This window comes from Ranitomeya variabilis, chromosome 3, assembly GCF_051348905.1.
Source record: "Ranitomeya variabilis isolate aRanVar5 chromosome 3, aRanVar5.hap1, whole genome shotgun sequence".
NCBI lineage: Eukaryota > Metazoa > Chordata > Amphibia > Anura > Dendrobatidae > Ranitomeya > Ranitomeya variabilis.
Window position 1 is genome coordinate 136,671,479 of NC_135234.1, and position 17,023 is coordinate 136,688,501.

General features: G+C 44.0%; 1 protein-coding gene across 1 annotated transcript in view; it reads left to right on the top strand.

Moving 5' to 3' along the window:
• LOC143815469 (acetylserotonin O-methyltransferase-like) overlaps window positions 1–17,023 on the top strand; it is a 185,434-nt gene that overhangs the window by 39,586 nt on the left and 128,825 nt on the right. The window contains exons 3-4 of the mRNA XM_077294686.1: window positions 11,169–11,343; window positions 15,814–15,943. Coding sequence (XP_077150801.1) covers window positions 11,169–11,343; window positions 15,814–15,943 — 305 coding nt within the window. The remainder of the gene's footprint in view (window positions 1–11,168; window positions 11,344–15,813; window positions 15,944–17,023) is intronic.

Consider the following 17,023-nt stretch of genomic DNA (forward strand, 5'->3'; position numbering starts at 1 on the left):
ACATGGAGACGTTTATTCTCAGCGAGGTAGGCAAGCTTAGGACCTGATATAAGAGAGATGCCGTAAAGGGGCTATCAGGTACACATAAAATTGGCCATTTTTATGCGCTAAACGCTCTCATTTTTCATATTTCTAGTGCAGTATTGCAGTTCAGTTTTCATGTTTCATGTTTGCATGTCTTAGCGCTGCAGTGTGCTGCCTTTTTTACTTGACTGTATATGAGTTGGTTACTCTAGGTTCAGCACCTGTTCACACTTAGTCTATGTATGGATGTGACGGTCAGTTTTTTCAAATATATTATTTAGCCTTCTGACTGAGCACTCCGCCTCCTAGCCTCAGGTGTTTTAATTACAGCAGGTCCAGTACCCCTCCACAGAGAGAGAGAATATGAGTCTAGGAAGAGGTTTTTCACAGGTACCCATTCACATGGAGACGTTTATTCTCAGCGAGGTAGGCAAGCGTAGGACCTGATATAAGAGAGATGCCGTAAAGGGGCTATCAGGTACACATAAAATTGGCCATTTTTATGCGCTAAACGCTCTCATTTTTCATATTTCTAGTGCAGTATTGCAGTTCAGTTTTCATGTTTCATGTTTGCATGTCTTAGCGCTGCAGTGTGCTGCCTTTTTTACGAGTCAGTCACTATGTCATCCACCACCTTATCTTCCACATCCACACCCTGCTCCTCCTCCTGACTTTCTGGCAATTGTGTCTCATCATCATCCACCTCTTGTGACACTTTCCCACCATCGCCTTCCTGTGACCGTGGCTGGTCAAAGCTTTGGGCATCGCTACATGTGATCTCATCTGCCCCCACTTCAAAGTTGACCAGCCAAGAGTCCAGAATATTGAAAGGGAAAACTGAACAGCTCTTCAGAGTGTCCAAGTGTGGGATCAGTGTTCTCAGGGCACTCTGCATGGTGGAAGGAAGGAGGATCAGGGTGAGGAATATCTGGTCCACACTCATGGCTACTCAAACTTGACAGTGTGGAAGACGTGGTGGTGGCTAATGACTGGAAGCATTATCCGCTATCCAACCAACAACCATTTCACACTGCTCTGGCTTCATTAGTGGTGTGCTACGATCCCCTAAAAACTGGGAAAGGAAGCTCAAGCAAGAAGATATGGGTCTTTGTTGTGGCCCACTTTCAGCATGGCCACGGCCTCGTCCTCTGCATGCACCATCACATCCACTTCCCTGTTGTGAATTTGGATTCTGGGCTCCCCCGGTGGCCGCTTGTGGAATTGGACTTGTCATCCTCTTTCCTGTTTCACCTGTTTCCATCAGTAGTGGGTGTCGCTATTTAAGCTCATTTCTCTGGTGGTTTCTTGCCGGTCAACAATGTTATCTGATGCCTCTCAGTGTTTGTTCCTGCTTCTAGACAACTACTAGATAAGTTGGACTTTTGTCCATGTTTTGTTTTGCCTATTTGTTCCAGTTCACAGCTGAAGTTTTGCTACTGTGTCTGGAAAGCTCTCGTTGATCAGGGATTGCTACTCTGGCGTTATGAGTTAATGCCAGAGTTTAAGGTAATCTCTGGATGGTGTTTTGTTAGTGTTTTTCTGCTGACCATGAAAGTATACTATCTGTCTTCTGCTATCTAGTAAGCGGACCTCAAATTTGCTAAGACTATTTTCCTGCTGCGTTTGTAGTTTCATCTGAACTCACCGTCATTATATGTGGGGGGCTACTGTCTTCTTTGGAATATTTCTCTAGAGGTGAGCCAGGTCTTATATTTCCCTCTGCTAGCTATTTAGGTCTTAGGCCAGAGCTGGGCATCTAGCGATAAATAGGAAATGCTACCTGGCTATTTCTAGTTGCGCGGCAGGCTTAGTTCATGGTCAGTATAGTTCCATCTTCCGAGAGCTTGTCCCTCTATAGGCTTGCTATGATCTCTGCCTGCAGAGATCATGACAGTTTGACCGGCCAATAAAGTGTTAAAGACCCAGGTTGAGAAAGGAGAGTTATAAGAAGTCTGCTGGAATTTTTTTTTTTTTTTTTTTTTTTTTTTTCCTCCAGTCTGCCTTGCTGCAGTCTTTTTTCTCTCTCTCCTCCTAATCTCTGTATGCTCTGTGTGCACCTGACAATAATGGATCTCCAGAGTGTAACTGCGGGTTTGAATAATCTCATCACGAAAGTACAAAATTTACAAGATTTTGTGGTACATGCTCCGGTATCTGAGCCGAGAATTCCTTTGCCGGAGTTCTTCACAGGGAATAGAGCTAGCTTCCAGAATTTCCGAAATAATTGTAAGCTTTATTTGTCCCTGAAGTCTCGTTCAGCTGGAGACCCTGCTCAGCAGGTTAGGATTGTGATTTCCTTGCTCAGGGGTGACCCTCAAGATTGGGCCTTCTCATTGCCAGCAGGGGATCCTGCGTTACGCGATGTGGATGCGTTTTTTCTGGCCTTGGGCTTGCTTTATGAGGAACCTCATTTGGAACTTCAGGCAGAAAAAACTTTGATGGCACTATCTCAGGGGCAAGACGAAGCTGAAGTTTTCTGCCAAAAATTCCGTAAATGGTCTGTGCTTACTCAGTGGAATGAGTGCGCTTTGGCGGCAACTTTCAGAGAAGGTCTCTCTGATGCCGTTAAGGATGTTATGGTGGGGTTCCCTTTGCCTGCAGGTCTGAATGAGTCCATGACAATGGCTATTCAGATTGATAGGCGTCTGCGGGAGCGCAAACCGGTGCACCATCTGGCGGTGTCTATGGAAAAGACGCCAGAAAGTATGCAGTGTGATAGAATTCTGTCCAGGAGCGAGCGACAGAATTTTAGACGGAAGAATGGATTGTGTTTCTATTGTGGGGATTCTACTCATGTTATATCAGCATGCTCTAGGCGTACAAAGAAGCTTGATAAGTCTGTTTCCATTGGCACCATTCAGTCTAAGTTTATTTTGTCTGTAACCCTGATTTGCTCTTTGTCATCCATTGCCACGGACGCCTATGTTGACTCTGGCGCCGCTCTGAGTCTTATGGATTGGTCCTTTGCCAATCGTTGTGGTTTTAATTTAGAGCCTTTGGAGACTCTTATTCCTCTGAAGGGGATTGACTCCACCCCATTGGCTAATAATAAACCACAATACTGGACACAAGTAACCATGCGTATCAATCCGGATCACCAGGAGATTATTCGTTTCCTGGTGCTGTATAATTTACATGACGATTTGGTACTGGGATTGCCATGGTTGCAGTCTCACAACCCAGTCTTGGACTGGAGAGCAATGTCTGTGTTGAGCTGGGGATGTAAGGGTATTCATGGGGACGTACCTTTGGTTTCTATTTCGTCGTCCATTCCCTCTGAAGTCCCTGAGTTCCTCTCTGATTATCAAGACGTCTTTGACGAACCCAAGCTTGGGTCGTTACCTCCGCACCGTGAGTGCGATTGTGCCATAGATTTGATACCGGGTTGTAAATATCCAAAGGGTCGTTTGTTTAATTTGTCTGTGCCGGAACATGCTGCTATGCGGGAATATATAAAGGAGTCTTTGGAAAAGGGACATATTCGTCCATCTTCTTCTCCCTTGGGAGCTGGGTTTTTCTTTGTCTCAAAAAAAGACGGCTCTTTGAGACCATGTATTGATTATCGGCTTCTGAATAAGATCACTGTTAAGTATCAATACCCATTGCCATTGCTTACGGATTTGTTTGCTCGTATAGAGGGTGCTAAGTGGTTCTCTAAAATTGATCTTCGTGGGGCGTATAATTTGGTGCGGATCAGGCAGGGGGATGAGTGGAAGACCGCATTTAATACGCCCGAGGGCCACTTTGAGTATTTGGTCATGCCTTTTGGTCTTTCTAATGCCCCTTCAGTTTTCCAGTCTTTTATGCATGATATTTTCCGCGATTTTCTGGATAAATTTATGATAATATATCTGGATGATATTCTGATTTTTTCTGATGACTGGGACTCTCATGTCCAGCAGGTCAGGAGAGTTTTTCAGGTTCTGCGGTCTAATTCTTTATGTGTGAAGGGGTCTAAGTGCGTTTTTGGGGTCCAGAAAATTTCCTTTTTGGGGTATATTTTTTCTCCCTCTTCCATTGAGATGGATCCCGTCAAGGTGCAAGCTATTTGTGACTGGACTCAGCCCTCCTCTCTTAAGGGTCTTCAGAGATTTTTGGGCTTTGCCAACTTTTACCGCCGATTTATTGCTGGTTTTTCGGATGTCGTTAAACCACTGACTGATTTGACCAGACAAGGCGCTGATGTTGCTAATTGGTCCCCTCATGCTGTAGGGGCCTTTCAGGAGCTTAAGCGCCGTTTTGCCTCTGCCCCTGTGTTGCGTCAGCCTGATGTGAATCTGCCTTTTCAGGTTGAGGTTGACGCTTCGGAGATCGGAGCTGGGGCAGTGTTGTCGCAGAAAGGTTCCGACTGCTCCGTCATTAGGCCTTGTGCCTTCTTTTCTCGCAAATTTTCGCCCGCAGAGCGGAATTATGATGTTGGGAATCGGGAGCTTTTGGCCATGAAGTGGGCGTTTGAGGAGTGGCGCCATTGGCTCGAGGGGGCTAGGCATCAGGTGGTGGTATTGACTGACCACAAAAATTTGATTTATCTTGAGACTGCCAGACGCCTGAATCCTAGACAGGCGCGCTGGTCTTTATTTTTTTCTCGCTTTAATTTTGTGGTGTCATACCTACCGGGTTCTAAGAATGTTAAGGCAGATGCCCTTTCTAGGAGTTTTGACCCGGACTCTCCTGGTAATTCTGAACCCACAGGTATCCTTAGGGAGGGAGTAATTTTGTCGGCCGTTTCTCCTGATCTGCGGCGGTCCTTGCAAGAGTTTCAGGCGGATAGACCGGATCGTTGTCCGCCTGATAGACTGTTTGTTCCGGATGATTGGACCAGCAGAGTCATCTCTGAGGTACATTCTTCTGCATTGGCAGGTCATCCCGGAATTTTTGGTACCAGGGATTTGGTGGCAAGATCCTTCTGGTGGCCTTCCCTGTCACGAGATGTGCGAGTCTTTGTGCAGTCATGTGACGTTTGTGCTCGGGCCAAGTCTTGTAGTTCTCGGGCTAGCGGACTGCTGTTGCCCTTGCCTATTCCTAAGAGGCCTTGGACACACATCTCGATGGATTTTATTTCAGATCTGCCTGTTTCCCAGAAGATGTCTGTCATCTGGGTGGTCTGTGACCGTTTCTCTAAAATGGTCCATTTGGTTCCTCTGCCCAAGTTGCCTTCTTCTTCTGAGTTGGTTCCTCTGTTTTTTCAGAATGTTGTCCGATTGCACGGTATTCCTGAGAATATTGTTTCTGACAGAGGTACCCAATTTGTGTCTAGATTTTGGCGGGCATTCTGTGCTAGGATGGGCATAGATTTGTCTTTTTCATCTGCTTTTCACCCTCAGACTAATGGCCAGACCGAGCGGACTAATCAGACCCTTGAGACATATCTGAGGTGTTTTGTCTCTGCTGACCAGGATGATTGGGTTGCTTTTTTGCCATTGGCAGAGTTCGCCCTCAATAATCGGGCCAGTTCTTCCACCTTGGTGTCCCCGTTTTTCTGTAATTCGGGGTTTCACCCTCGATTTTCCTCCGGTCAGGTGGAATCCTCGGATTGTCCTGGAGTGGATGCGGTGGTGGAGAGATTGCATCACATCTGGGGGCAGGTTATGGACAATTTGAAGTTGTCCCAGGAGAAGACTCAGCGTTTTGCCAACCGTCATCGTCGTGTTGGTTCTCGGCTTTGTGTTGGAGATTTGGTGTGGTTGTCTTCTCGTTTTGTCCCTATGAGGGTCTCTTCTCCTAAGTTTAAACCTCGGTTCATCGGCCCTTATAGAATATTGGAGATTCTTAATCCTGTTTCTTTCCGTTTGGACCTCCCTGCGTCCTTTTCCATTCATAACGTTTTTCATCGGTCGTTATTGCGCAGGTATGAGGTACCTGTTGTACCTTCAGTTGAGCCTCCTGCTCCGGTGTTGGTTGAGGGTGAGTTGGAGTACGTTGTGGAGAAAATTTTGGACTCTCGTGTTTCCAGACGGAAACTCCAGTATCTGGTCAACTGGAAGGGTTACGGCCAGGAGGATAATTCTTGGGTCAATGCATCTGATGTTCATGCTTCTGATCTTGTTCGTGCCTTCCATAGGGCTCATCCTGGTCGCCCTGGTGGATCTGGTGAGGGTTCGGTGCCCCCTCCTTGAGGGGGGGGTACTGTTGTGAATTTGGATTCTGGGCTCCCCCGGTGGCCGCTTGTGGAATTGGACTTGTCATCCTCTTTCCTGTTTCACCTGTTTCCATCAGTAGTGGGTGTCGCTATTTAAGCTCATTTCTCTGGTGGTTTCTTGCCGGTCAACAATGTTATCTGATGCCTCTCAGTGTTTGTTCCTGCTTCTAGACAACTACTAGATAAGTTGGACTTTTGTCCATGTTTTGTTTTGCCTATTTGTTCCAGTTCACAGCTGAAGTTTTGCTACTGTGTCTGGAAAGCTCTCGTTGATCAGGGATTGCTACTCTGGCGTTATGAGTTAATGCCAGAGTTTAAGGTAATCTCTGGATGGTGTTTTGTTAGTGTTTTTCTGCTGACCATGAAAGTATACTATCTGTCTTCTGCTATCTAGTAAGCGGACCTCAAATTTGCTAAGACTATTTTCCTGCTGCGTTTGTAGTTTCATCTGAACTCACCGTCATTATATGTGGGGGGCTACTGTCTTCTTTGGAATATTTCTCTAGAGGTGAGCCAGGTCTTATATTTCCCTCTGCTAGCTATTTAGGTCTTAGGCCAGAGCTGGGCATCTAGCGATAAATAGGAAATGCTACCTGGCTATTTCTAGTTGCGCGGCAGGCTTAGTTCATGGTCAGTATAGTTCCATCTTCCGAGAGCTTGTCCCTCTATAGGCTTGCTATGATCTCTGCCTGCAGAGATCATGACACTTCCCCATCCCTTGCCCCTTGCCTATTTTAAATGGACTGCTGAACTATTACAAAAGCTCAACACAAATGTATTTATTTGGAGCAAAATTATATCTGATCAGTATGCCTTCAAAGCTACGATTTTTCCACCACAGATACAACAGGCCGCAGCCACAGATAACAGACTGTATAATAATTTTTTCTGTTGTATGTGAAATTAAAAATAAAAAGGAGTAGCACACAGAACTGCTACGTATGCCTGCGAGACTACAATTTTTCCACCACAGATACACCAGGCCGCAGCCACAAATAACAGACTGTTTTTTTTCTATTGTATGTGAAATTTGCAAAAAAATTAAAAACGAGTTCAACAAGGCTAGCAGATTGAACTATGAAACTAATGCCTGCGAAGCTACGATTTTTCCACCAGAGATACGCAAGGCCTCAGCCTGACATAACAGACTGTATACATTTTTTTATTTTTGGTGATTTTTTTGATTAAAAAAAAAAAGAGAGGAAAAAGGCTAGCAGACAGAACTATGCAACTGATGCCTGCAAAGGTGTGATTTTTCCACCACAGATACAACAGGCCTCAGCATGACATAACAGAATGTATAAATTGTTTGGGGGTTTTGGTGAATTTTAGAAAAAATAAATAAAAAAAAAAAAAAAAAAAAAAAAAAAAAAGGTAGAACAAGGCTAACACTCAGAACTATGCTACATATGCCTGCAAAACTATGATTTTTCCACCACAGATATACTAGGCTGCAGCCACTAATAAACTGTATAAAATATTTTTGGGTGAATTTTTGAAAAAAAAAAAAAAAAAAAAATAGAACAAGGCTAGCACACAGAACTATAATACATATGCCGGTGAAACTAAGATATTTCCACCACAGATATACCAGGCCACAGCCACAGATAACAGACTGTATAATTTTTTTTTTCTTTTGTATGTGTGATGCAGCAGTAGGACCATACACAGTGAAACGTCAGTGACCCAAACAAGTTCAAACAAAACGTTCCTTTATTGTGTTACTTTACACATTCTATACATTAAACAGCTTCTTCATACAGTCCACTAGTAATACATGGCTATACGATGCAGTCAATAATCAGGCCGATCTTCCATTTGTCCAGTTTCCTTGGGTGACCACACGCCGGTATAAAGTCTCTGTACTCACACTTTATCCTTCGGATTGCAGCCGGGTAAACACAAGACAGCCCAAGATGCAGGATGTCAGTCTCTTTGGTTCCTTCTGCCCCTGTGTTGTTCCACACAGAGCTCTGCAGACAACTTCTCTGTCTGCTTCCAAGCTCAACACTGACACTCCTCCCCCACTACTCCAGGGCTTTTAATCAGTCACTGCTTCACTATTTTAATTACAGCCACACCTGTGTCTGCAGTACACCCTCATGGCCTTACTACGCTTCCATGCACATTCTGGAGAGCACATAGAGTGCCCCCTAGCTGTAACAGGGGTCACTGCCTCACATATGTGAAATTTGGCAAAAAAGTAAAAAGGAGTACAACAAGGCGAGCAGACAGAACTATGAAACTTATGTCTGCAAAGCTACAATTTTTCCACCACAGATACACCAGCTGTCAGCCTCAGATAACAGACTGATCTAAATGTGGCCTTGATTTTTTTTGGGCACAACTAAATTGTGTCAACAAGTTGGCTATGACACACACAAAAAAGTTTTTTTGGTGCACTCACATCTGGTGCCTGAGACAAAAAAATGGTAGATTTACATGTTCTTCGATTACAATAACCTGGCTGTAGTAGGCAGCGTGACTAAGCAAATAAATGTTGAAATAAGGGGGCTATGGATTGCTTTAGAATAAAAGGAGCAGGTATAAGGTGAAGAAAAAAAAAACACAGAAAACCGCAGCTAGGTATATATTAGATGAGCAGCAGCAGACAGTAATGGAGCTTTTGGAGGTATGCAGTGAGAGCTATGTACTCACATACAGTGCCTGCAGGCCTTGCACTGATGTGGATATGTGCACATAGACTCCCCTGTCTACCTAGCGCTGCAATCTCTGGATCCCCAAATTACCTCTAAAAAGGACTGTTGGTTTCTCAGGAGTTGTGGACTAAACAGTTGCAGACTTATGCTAACTATTAAAGGGACGATTCTGACCCTATCTCAGCAGCAGCTCTCCTACACTCGTTAAGTCCGGAGCGAGTAGTGCGGCGCCGAGTCTCTTATAGACCTGATGACACTGTGCGGCCAGCCAATCACTGTAATACCACAACAAAGATGGCTGTGGCATTACAGTGCATGGCTGACAATCCCTGAACTGTCATTGGTGCTCTAAAGAGCACCAGAATTGCAGGGCGGAGACCCGAGCTCCCGCCGAATAATCACGGAAATACTCGGTGCTCGACGAGTACACCGAGCACAGTGATACTCGAGTGAGTACCGAGTAGTGGCGAGCACGTTCGCTCATCACTGGTGAACACTCCTTGTTGGGTGTCCATCTGCTGTATTGGGTGTAGTGAAACACCTGTTGGTCCCTATTCTACTATTTCTACCTTGGTTAAAGTGATGCCACTTCTGTGGTGTAAGGCCCTCATTTCTTTAAATGTGAACACCTCTTATAGGGTGTTCATCTGCTGGATTGTGTGCAGTGAAAGACCTTTCGGTCCCTATTCTACTATTTCTACTGTGGTGAAATTGATGCCACTTTGGTGGTGTCTGCCAATAATTTTGAGAAATGTGAACACTCCTGGTTAGGTCTCTTTCATGCGTGTTGCCTGTAGCAGTAGGCATCCGAGACTGTCAGGCCTCCACTTCCTTGTACTCAACTACCCATGTTACTATCCTTAAATTTTTCTGACAATGGTAGTTTAGAAAACTGATATTTGTGTCACCCGAGTGTGGCTCAGCATGATAGCAGGTAGAGGTGTTGCATGTGGTGTCAGGGCTCCCAGCAAAGAGGCCCTACACCTATTCCTCACCCACCTCATCTTACTGTGATGTTTATTGGAAAGCTGTATATGCTGGCCCAGACCCCGATACCTCATGCCTGGCTGATTCCTGTAGTTACACGCTGCAATTTGTACTGTGGGTGAATAGAGGTGACTTTCCTGGTGTCTGTCCCTCATTTGATGTCTTTTGACAGCATTTGGGGCCATTCTAAGGTGTTGTGCATGCGTTTGTTTTTGCCTCCCATTGACGTGAATGGTATTCAGTAATGTTCGGTGAATATTCAACGAATTAATCAATGAATATTGCAAATTCAGCAATCGTAATCCAAATGGAACATTGAAATATTCGCTCATCTCTATTCAGGATCCTACTAGGACAAACTTAAAGAACAAAGGAAGAGGAAACATCGAACCGTGAAGTCAGAAAATAAACACTGATACACATATGTAATCAAAATGTACCGGTATATATTTTTTATTGATAATAAATATGGACAACGAAAAGAGAAGAAAATGGCAATATGGTGCTAGTCACACACAGTGTGTATCTGCCCATAAACAACCCACACCAACCAAAGTTGCAAACAATGAACATATATAGACACAGGAATGAGTAAATACGCCAATGCACAGAGATGGAAAAAATTATATATAAAGAATATATCGTAAAACTGTACAATGCAGCAAATCTCAAAAATAGTTATGTGCTTGTATCAAATATGGCCTCATACATGTGCACTATATGACAAATAACAAATAAGGGGATGACCCAAATACACGTATCAAAAAGTATTACAAACATGAAAGTGTATCCAATAATCAATTAAAGCATGTAGATATTCAAAATATCAGTATCAAATGCACTCTTATGACAGGCAAACCAAATACAAGAGGCAAAGAAGTGACTACTGACTGGCATTAGTAAGTATATATGTATACCTTTGTAGCAGTAAAATAAAAGAGCTGATGCTCATAGATATAAAACTACATAACCTAAAGGGTAATACTCAGCATTTGAGAGACAGAGATAATACATGTATATGCAGCATATAGGAACAAGGGAAATAATGCCTAAGAGTATAAAAAGATAATAGTATTGGCGTTGCAAACCATCTCAGATGAGTATAAAACACCAATGTTGCTGTGACCAATAGATGCCAAAATCAGGTAGGTGCATTAAAGAATATAGATAAAGAGGCAAAAAGCATGGTTACCTGTATGGTGAGCTGAATATTGGCAGACACGCGCCCCGTGACATACTTAACCATATGCTAGTTACCCTCTGCTTACATACATTTATTTTTTTTCTTACATACGCCGTCTAAAACAATTGACATGCAGCATTGATCTGAATGTAATTTTCTGGCTTTCCTTTTGTAGACCATGTTCACAGCATGTCAACTGGGAGTATTTGATTTTCTACATGAAGCACAGGAACCAGTGTCTGCAGCAACCATTGCTTCTCGCTTGAGCACCAGTGTGGATGGGATGGAGCGCTTGCTTGACGCCTGTGTTGGACTGAAGCTTTTAAAGGTTGACTTGAAAAATAATGAAGGTAACTTAATTTTAGGAATTAAAGTTTCTCATTAGAGTCTATAATTCCTGGTACAAGTCAAATCTGATATCAGACGTAAAGTTGTCCTCATGGTTGAACACGACGTCCCAACACAATCCCCCACACAGTCCCCCATACCAACCTGTTGCATTGACAGAAACCTGTCCTAAAATGGTAATAGGGTTTGGAGCATGTGCAGTAGATAACTTCACCTCCCACCTTTTTATACAGTAGGAAGCTCCATTACTGTGACCTGGAGATTACCCCCTTCAAGCCGCAGCCCATTTTCATTTTTGTGTTTCTTTGTTTTCGCTCCCCTTCTTCCCAGAACCATTACTTTTTAATTTTTCCATCACTATGGCCATGAAAGAGTTTGTTTTTTTGCGAGATGGGTGGTACTTTTGAGCAACACCATTGCTTTTACCAAATAGTGTGTTAGAAAACAGGAAAAAAAGTGCAATTCCACAATTCTTATTTTTTTTACCATGTTCACTAAATGCTAAAACTTGACAGCCATTATATATCTCCAGGTCATTACGAGTTTGTAGACACTAAACATGTCTAGGTTCTTTTTTATTTGAGAGGTAAAAAAATAAATCCTAAGTTTGTTGTTTATTGATACCATTTTGGTGTAGATAAAATGTTTTGATCCCCCGTTATAAAAACACAATTCTGGTGTTTTGTCTTTTTTACTCGCTACGCTGTTTACCGATCGGATTAATATTTTTTATATATTGATTGGGCATGTCTGAACTCAGTGATACCAGATGTGTATTTTTTATTGTTTTATTTTGAATAGGACAATTTAAACTTTTATTTTTTAAAACATTTTTTTCTTACTTTACACTTGCTTCAATAGTCTCCATGGGAGACTAGAAGCTGAGATCATCCAATTGCCTCTGCTGCACACAGCAGGGCTTCAGCCCTGCTTTGTGTGGCTAAAATGATCACCTGCTATGAGCGTGGCGCTCATAGCTATCTGGCAGTGACAAACACAGGGGTCTCCTGCAGACCCCGGGTTGTCATGTCAACCCATCGGCGACCCGCAGTCATGTGACATGGGCACCAGTGGGCGAGATTAGTGACGCGCTTCCAGCGCTTCAGAGATTGACAGCGGTATTTAACAGGTTAACAGGCGCGGGTGGATTGTGGCACGTTAGCGGCACATGTCAGCTGTTGAAATGAGCTGACATGTGCCAGCAAAGATGTGGGATCAGCGCCGGAGCCCTCATCAAAGAGGGAGACCTGACATGTGCCGTACATGTACAGCACATGTCCTGAAGTATACTGTGTATTGTTATTCAAAAAGTCAGACAGCAGTGTGAGCAGCCTCTTTTAGCTTCAGCAGTCCTGGTATTTCCAGTATTAGATCAGTTATGATTGGTGGACAGCAGTGTGAGCAGCCTCTTCTTATCGCAGCACTCCTAGTATCTCCAGTATTAGATCCGAAAAACAGGGTGGATATCAGTGTGAGCATTTTCTTCTTACCATAGTATACCTCATATTTCCAGTATTAGATCAGTTATGCAGGGTGGCCAGCAGTGTGAGCAGCCTTTTCTTAACTCTGGTCTTCTAGTATCACCAATATTAGATCAAATATACAGGGTGAGCAGTAGTACGAGCAGCCTCTCCTTACCTCAGTATCACTGATATTTCCAGTATTAGATCAGATAGACAGGGTAGAGAGCAGTGTTAGCATATTAGGTCCGTTACCTGTAACTTAACGTTACTTGGCTCTGACATCAGAATGTGCTGTTCATGCAAATATTATTTACAGACACATCAATAAAGGATTTCATTTAGTGGGTGCCCTACACATGTGCCTGGGAGTAATGCAAAAAGTCTGAATCTTGCCTCCACTGCCTTCGTCCATTGATGTTAGTGCTGGTCCATCCCTTGGCGATGGATGCTAACTTTAAGTTACACATCACACCTTTTGATTCTGTATTCTGTCAGTCTGTCTGCATTTCATACAATATGATCATAACTGCAATATTAATGGACAGAATTGATATTTATTTACCTGCTACATACAACATTTAAATGCAGCAATACATCAATAAGGCTAAGTTCACACTTGCCTGTGGCTGACCTGCATATGGCTGTGTACGTCCTCCCTTATGCTCCGCCTACGCTCCGCCTACTTCCGCATGCGTCCAGTGTCATCCTACGTACCTATCATTAACATTGGATACACAGGGACATGCATTGTATGCGGATGCAGCATTTTGACGTGCCTGCCGAACGCACAGGAATGCAACTTTTTGCGTTCCTGTGCAGTCGGCGGGCATGTCAAAATGTCGCATCCGCATACAACGCATGTGTCTGCATACCCAATGTTAAAGATTGGTATGTAGGATGACGCAGGACGCATGCGGAAGTAGGCGGAGCTTAAGGGAGGACGTACGCAGCCATATGCAGACTAGCCATACGCAAGTGTGAACCCGGCCTAAAGGATTCCATTGAGCCATATTTAGGCTATGTGCCCACCTTGCAGAATGTATGCAGAATTTTCCTGAGCAAAACCGGACTTCTTTCGCAGGAAATCGGCGTGCGTTCTTTGCGTTTTTCTTGCGCGCTTTTTTTCGGAGCATCCCAATACAATAATATAGCAGCAAATCTGCAGATTTTCCATAAAATTAATGAACATGCTGCGTTTTTTTCCCAAAATGCATTTTTTTTGCGGAAAAAAGCGCAGCATGGGCACAAATTGCAAAATGCATTAAAATAATGGGATGCTTACTGTAAGCGTTTTTTAAGCATTTTTGCAGCGGAAAACTGCCGAAAAAACTCGACAAACGCTAAAAATCCTGAACGTGGGCACATAGCCTTAGTTGGCGCCCTACACATGCACCTTAATGACCCATAATTATTGAGTGCCCTATACATGCACCTGGGAGCAATGCAAAAAGTCTGAATCTTGCCTCCACCGCCTTCCTCCATTGTTGTTGGTTCTTGTCCATCCCTTGGCATCGGAAAAGCAGTTGTGCCTCTCCACAGCGCTCCCGATGCCACAGCAGTGATTATTTTGTATAAAATGACAATGGGATTCCAAGCTGACACAGAGAGGCAGCGGCAGCTGAACAGGAAGCACCAGGTATGGTGACTGTATATCAAAATGTTACATTTATTGTGGTGATGGATGGTCGCTTTCAGTTACACATCACACCTTTTGATGCTGTGTTCTGTTAGTCTGTCTGCATTTCATACAATATGATCAATACTGCAGTCTTAATCTACAAAATTGATATTTATATGTGTAACACCCCAGGGTCCTGGTTGTTACAGTGGCATTGCTTTCCTCACAGGGAGAGTGATGTCGCGCTTGGAAGCGAAGGAAGATCTCTTTTATCAGGTAATCACAAAGCACACAACCTGTTCACACTCCAGGCCAGAAGGGGGAGCTCTGATACTGCTTATGGGTGGCTCCCCTATAAATACATTCTGGTCTGGAGGGAAAGTCAGTTGTTGAGAGGAGACATTTAGTGCCTGACAACAGACTGGAGCAGTCTGAGGCAGAGAGATGTGTTTGGGGCCATGCAGCCGGAGGTGCTGCAGCTCCAGGATTGAGAGAGCAAGAAGGAAAGAACAGTGTTTAGTGAGCCTGCAGGAGAGTGGAGCACAGGTGAGTGACACCAGGGGAGCATAGCAGTGTTTGGGCTACCTCCCTGGGTGAGAGCAGATTCCGATAGCCGGATGACTGAGGCTGTGTCGGACTCTAAGAGGCACAACAGAAACCGGCAGAACAGCTGGATTATTACAAGTAACTTGTCCGCCCTAATACCTAGGAGGCTCAGTGGCATATAAAGCCCGGGTCATGATGGAGACCCTATAAAAAGGCTCGAGCCACCTGTCATACGAGTTTGTCTCCTAGTCTTTATGGAGGACAGAAAGAACTGTGAGGACCTTGCCAGAAGCCATTGGCAGTAAGGGACTACAACATCACCGTGCTAAAAGGAAGGCTTACAACTCCACCTGGTAAAGGGGACTCTGAATTCGCTTCCATGCCGGCCAGACCCTGCCTGTACATGTGATCTGGTGCCCTAGACTGTGTTTGCCTGAAGCCTTCAGTAAACCAGGTAAAGAGACTGCAAACCTGTGTCCTCTGTTCTTTACTGCACCATTCACCATCTTTCACCTATACACCGGGAGCCCCGGGGACCTACTTCACCTGTGGGAAGTTATACCATCTAGCTGCCGTAACATCACCCCAGAAGACCCCTTTAAGCAGCATCGGTCCCTACTGACCGAATACTACAGGTGGCATCATGAGCACAAACTTTATTACAAATTCCCTTAAAAAACCTTTCCCTTTTACTTGGGCGCCCAGGGCCACGGACCGGGTTGCCGCCACCATGACATCCCCTAAGTACCGGACCCGGTACCGAGTACCCCACGGCCCTGGCGGGCAACTCATATGCAGTAATACAAAAATTAAAAATGTCATATTGTACTTTTCTTTCTTTTAAGGTTATTATTCAAATGCTGATGTTTCCACTGTATATTTGGTCACGTCCAGCCCTCGGACCCTCTCTCATATGATGACTTATTTCTCTAAGACCACATACATGTACTGGCACTTCTTACCACAAGCTGTAAGGTACTGTATATTTAAATGCATCAGAGATAATAAACTTGTACATTAAAGGAGTTTTCCTATAAAAGACATTTAACATCTATCTACAATGTGATTTCTGGAATACCCATCCCTGGGAGTTCCACCAATCTCTAGAACTGGAGTCTTGATCCTCCATTACTATTCACTGTGGTTGGAAGTGAATCAAACTGCCTGGTTGTGCATGATCGCTATCACTCCATTGATTGTCTATGGCACTTACAGCGAAAACAAGGTACTGAACAGTGCTCAGCCATCTGTTATCCCCATAGGCATTAATATGGCAGCTGCGATCATGAGTGACCGTACCACTACATCATAATCCAATGACACTGTGGTGATATGGAGGATCAGGACACCCATTCTTTTGTTTGGTCGAGTCCCGGCTGTACCACTCACAGCAATCAGACATTTATCTTACTACCTATAGATTTACATGAAATAAAATTGGAGGTGAAAAAAGGGTACAGTATAGGTTAGGCCCATAACAGTCCATGGATGCCATATTAAAGTGACTCTAGTTTTCTATAAAATTTTTACTTCAAATGCCAAATTAAGGCTATGTGCACACGTCCGGAATTGCTGCGGAAATTTCCATGGCAATTCCGCAACTGTGCCATGCGGAATTGGCATGCATTTTCCCGCTAAACACTAGCGTTTTACAGGCATAATTAGCTTGCAGAATGCTAGCGTTTTCCAAGCGATCTGTAGCATCGCTTGGAAAACTGATTGACAGGTTGGTCACACTTGTGTGACCAACTTTTTACTATTGATGCTGCTTATGCAGCATCAATAGTAAAAGATCTGATGTTTAAAAAAATAGAATAAATAAATCGTGATATTCTCACCTTCCGGCATCCCCGGCAGTCTTCCCGCTCCTCGCGATGCTCCAGTTCCCAAAAATGCCTAGCAGCAATGACCTCAGATGACGTAGCGGTCTCGCGAGACCCACGTCATCACAGATCATTGCCACAAAGCATCACTGGGAACGGAAGCATCGCGTGGAGCAGGAACGCTGCGAGGGACGCCGGAAGGTGAGAATATCACGATTATTTATTTTAATTC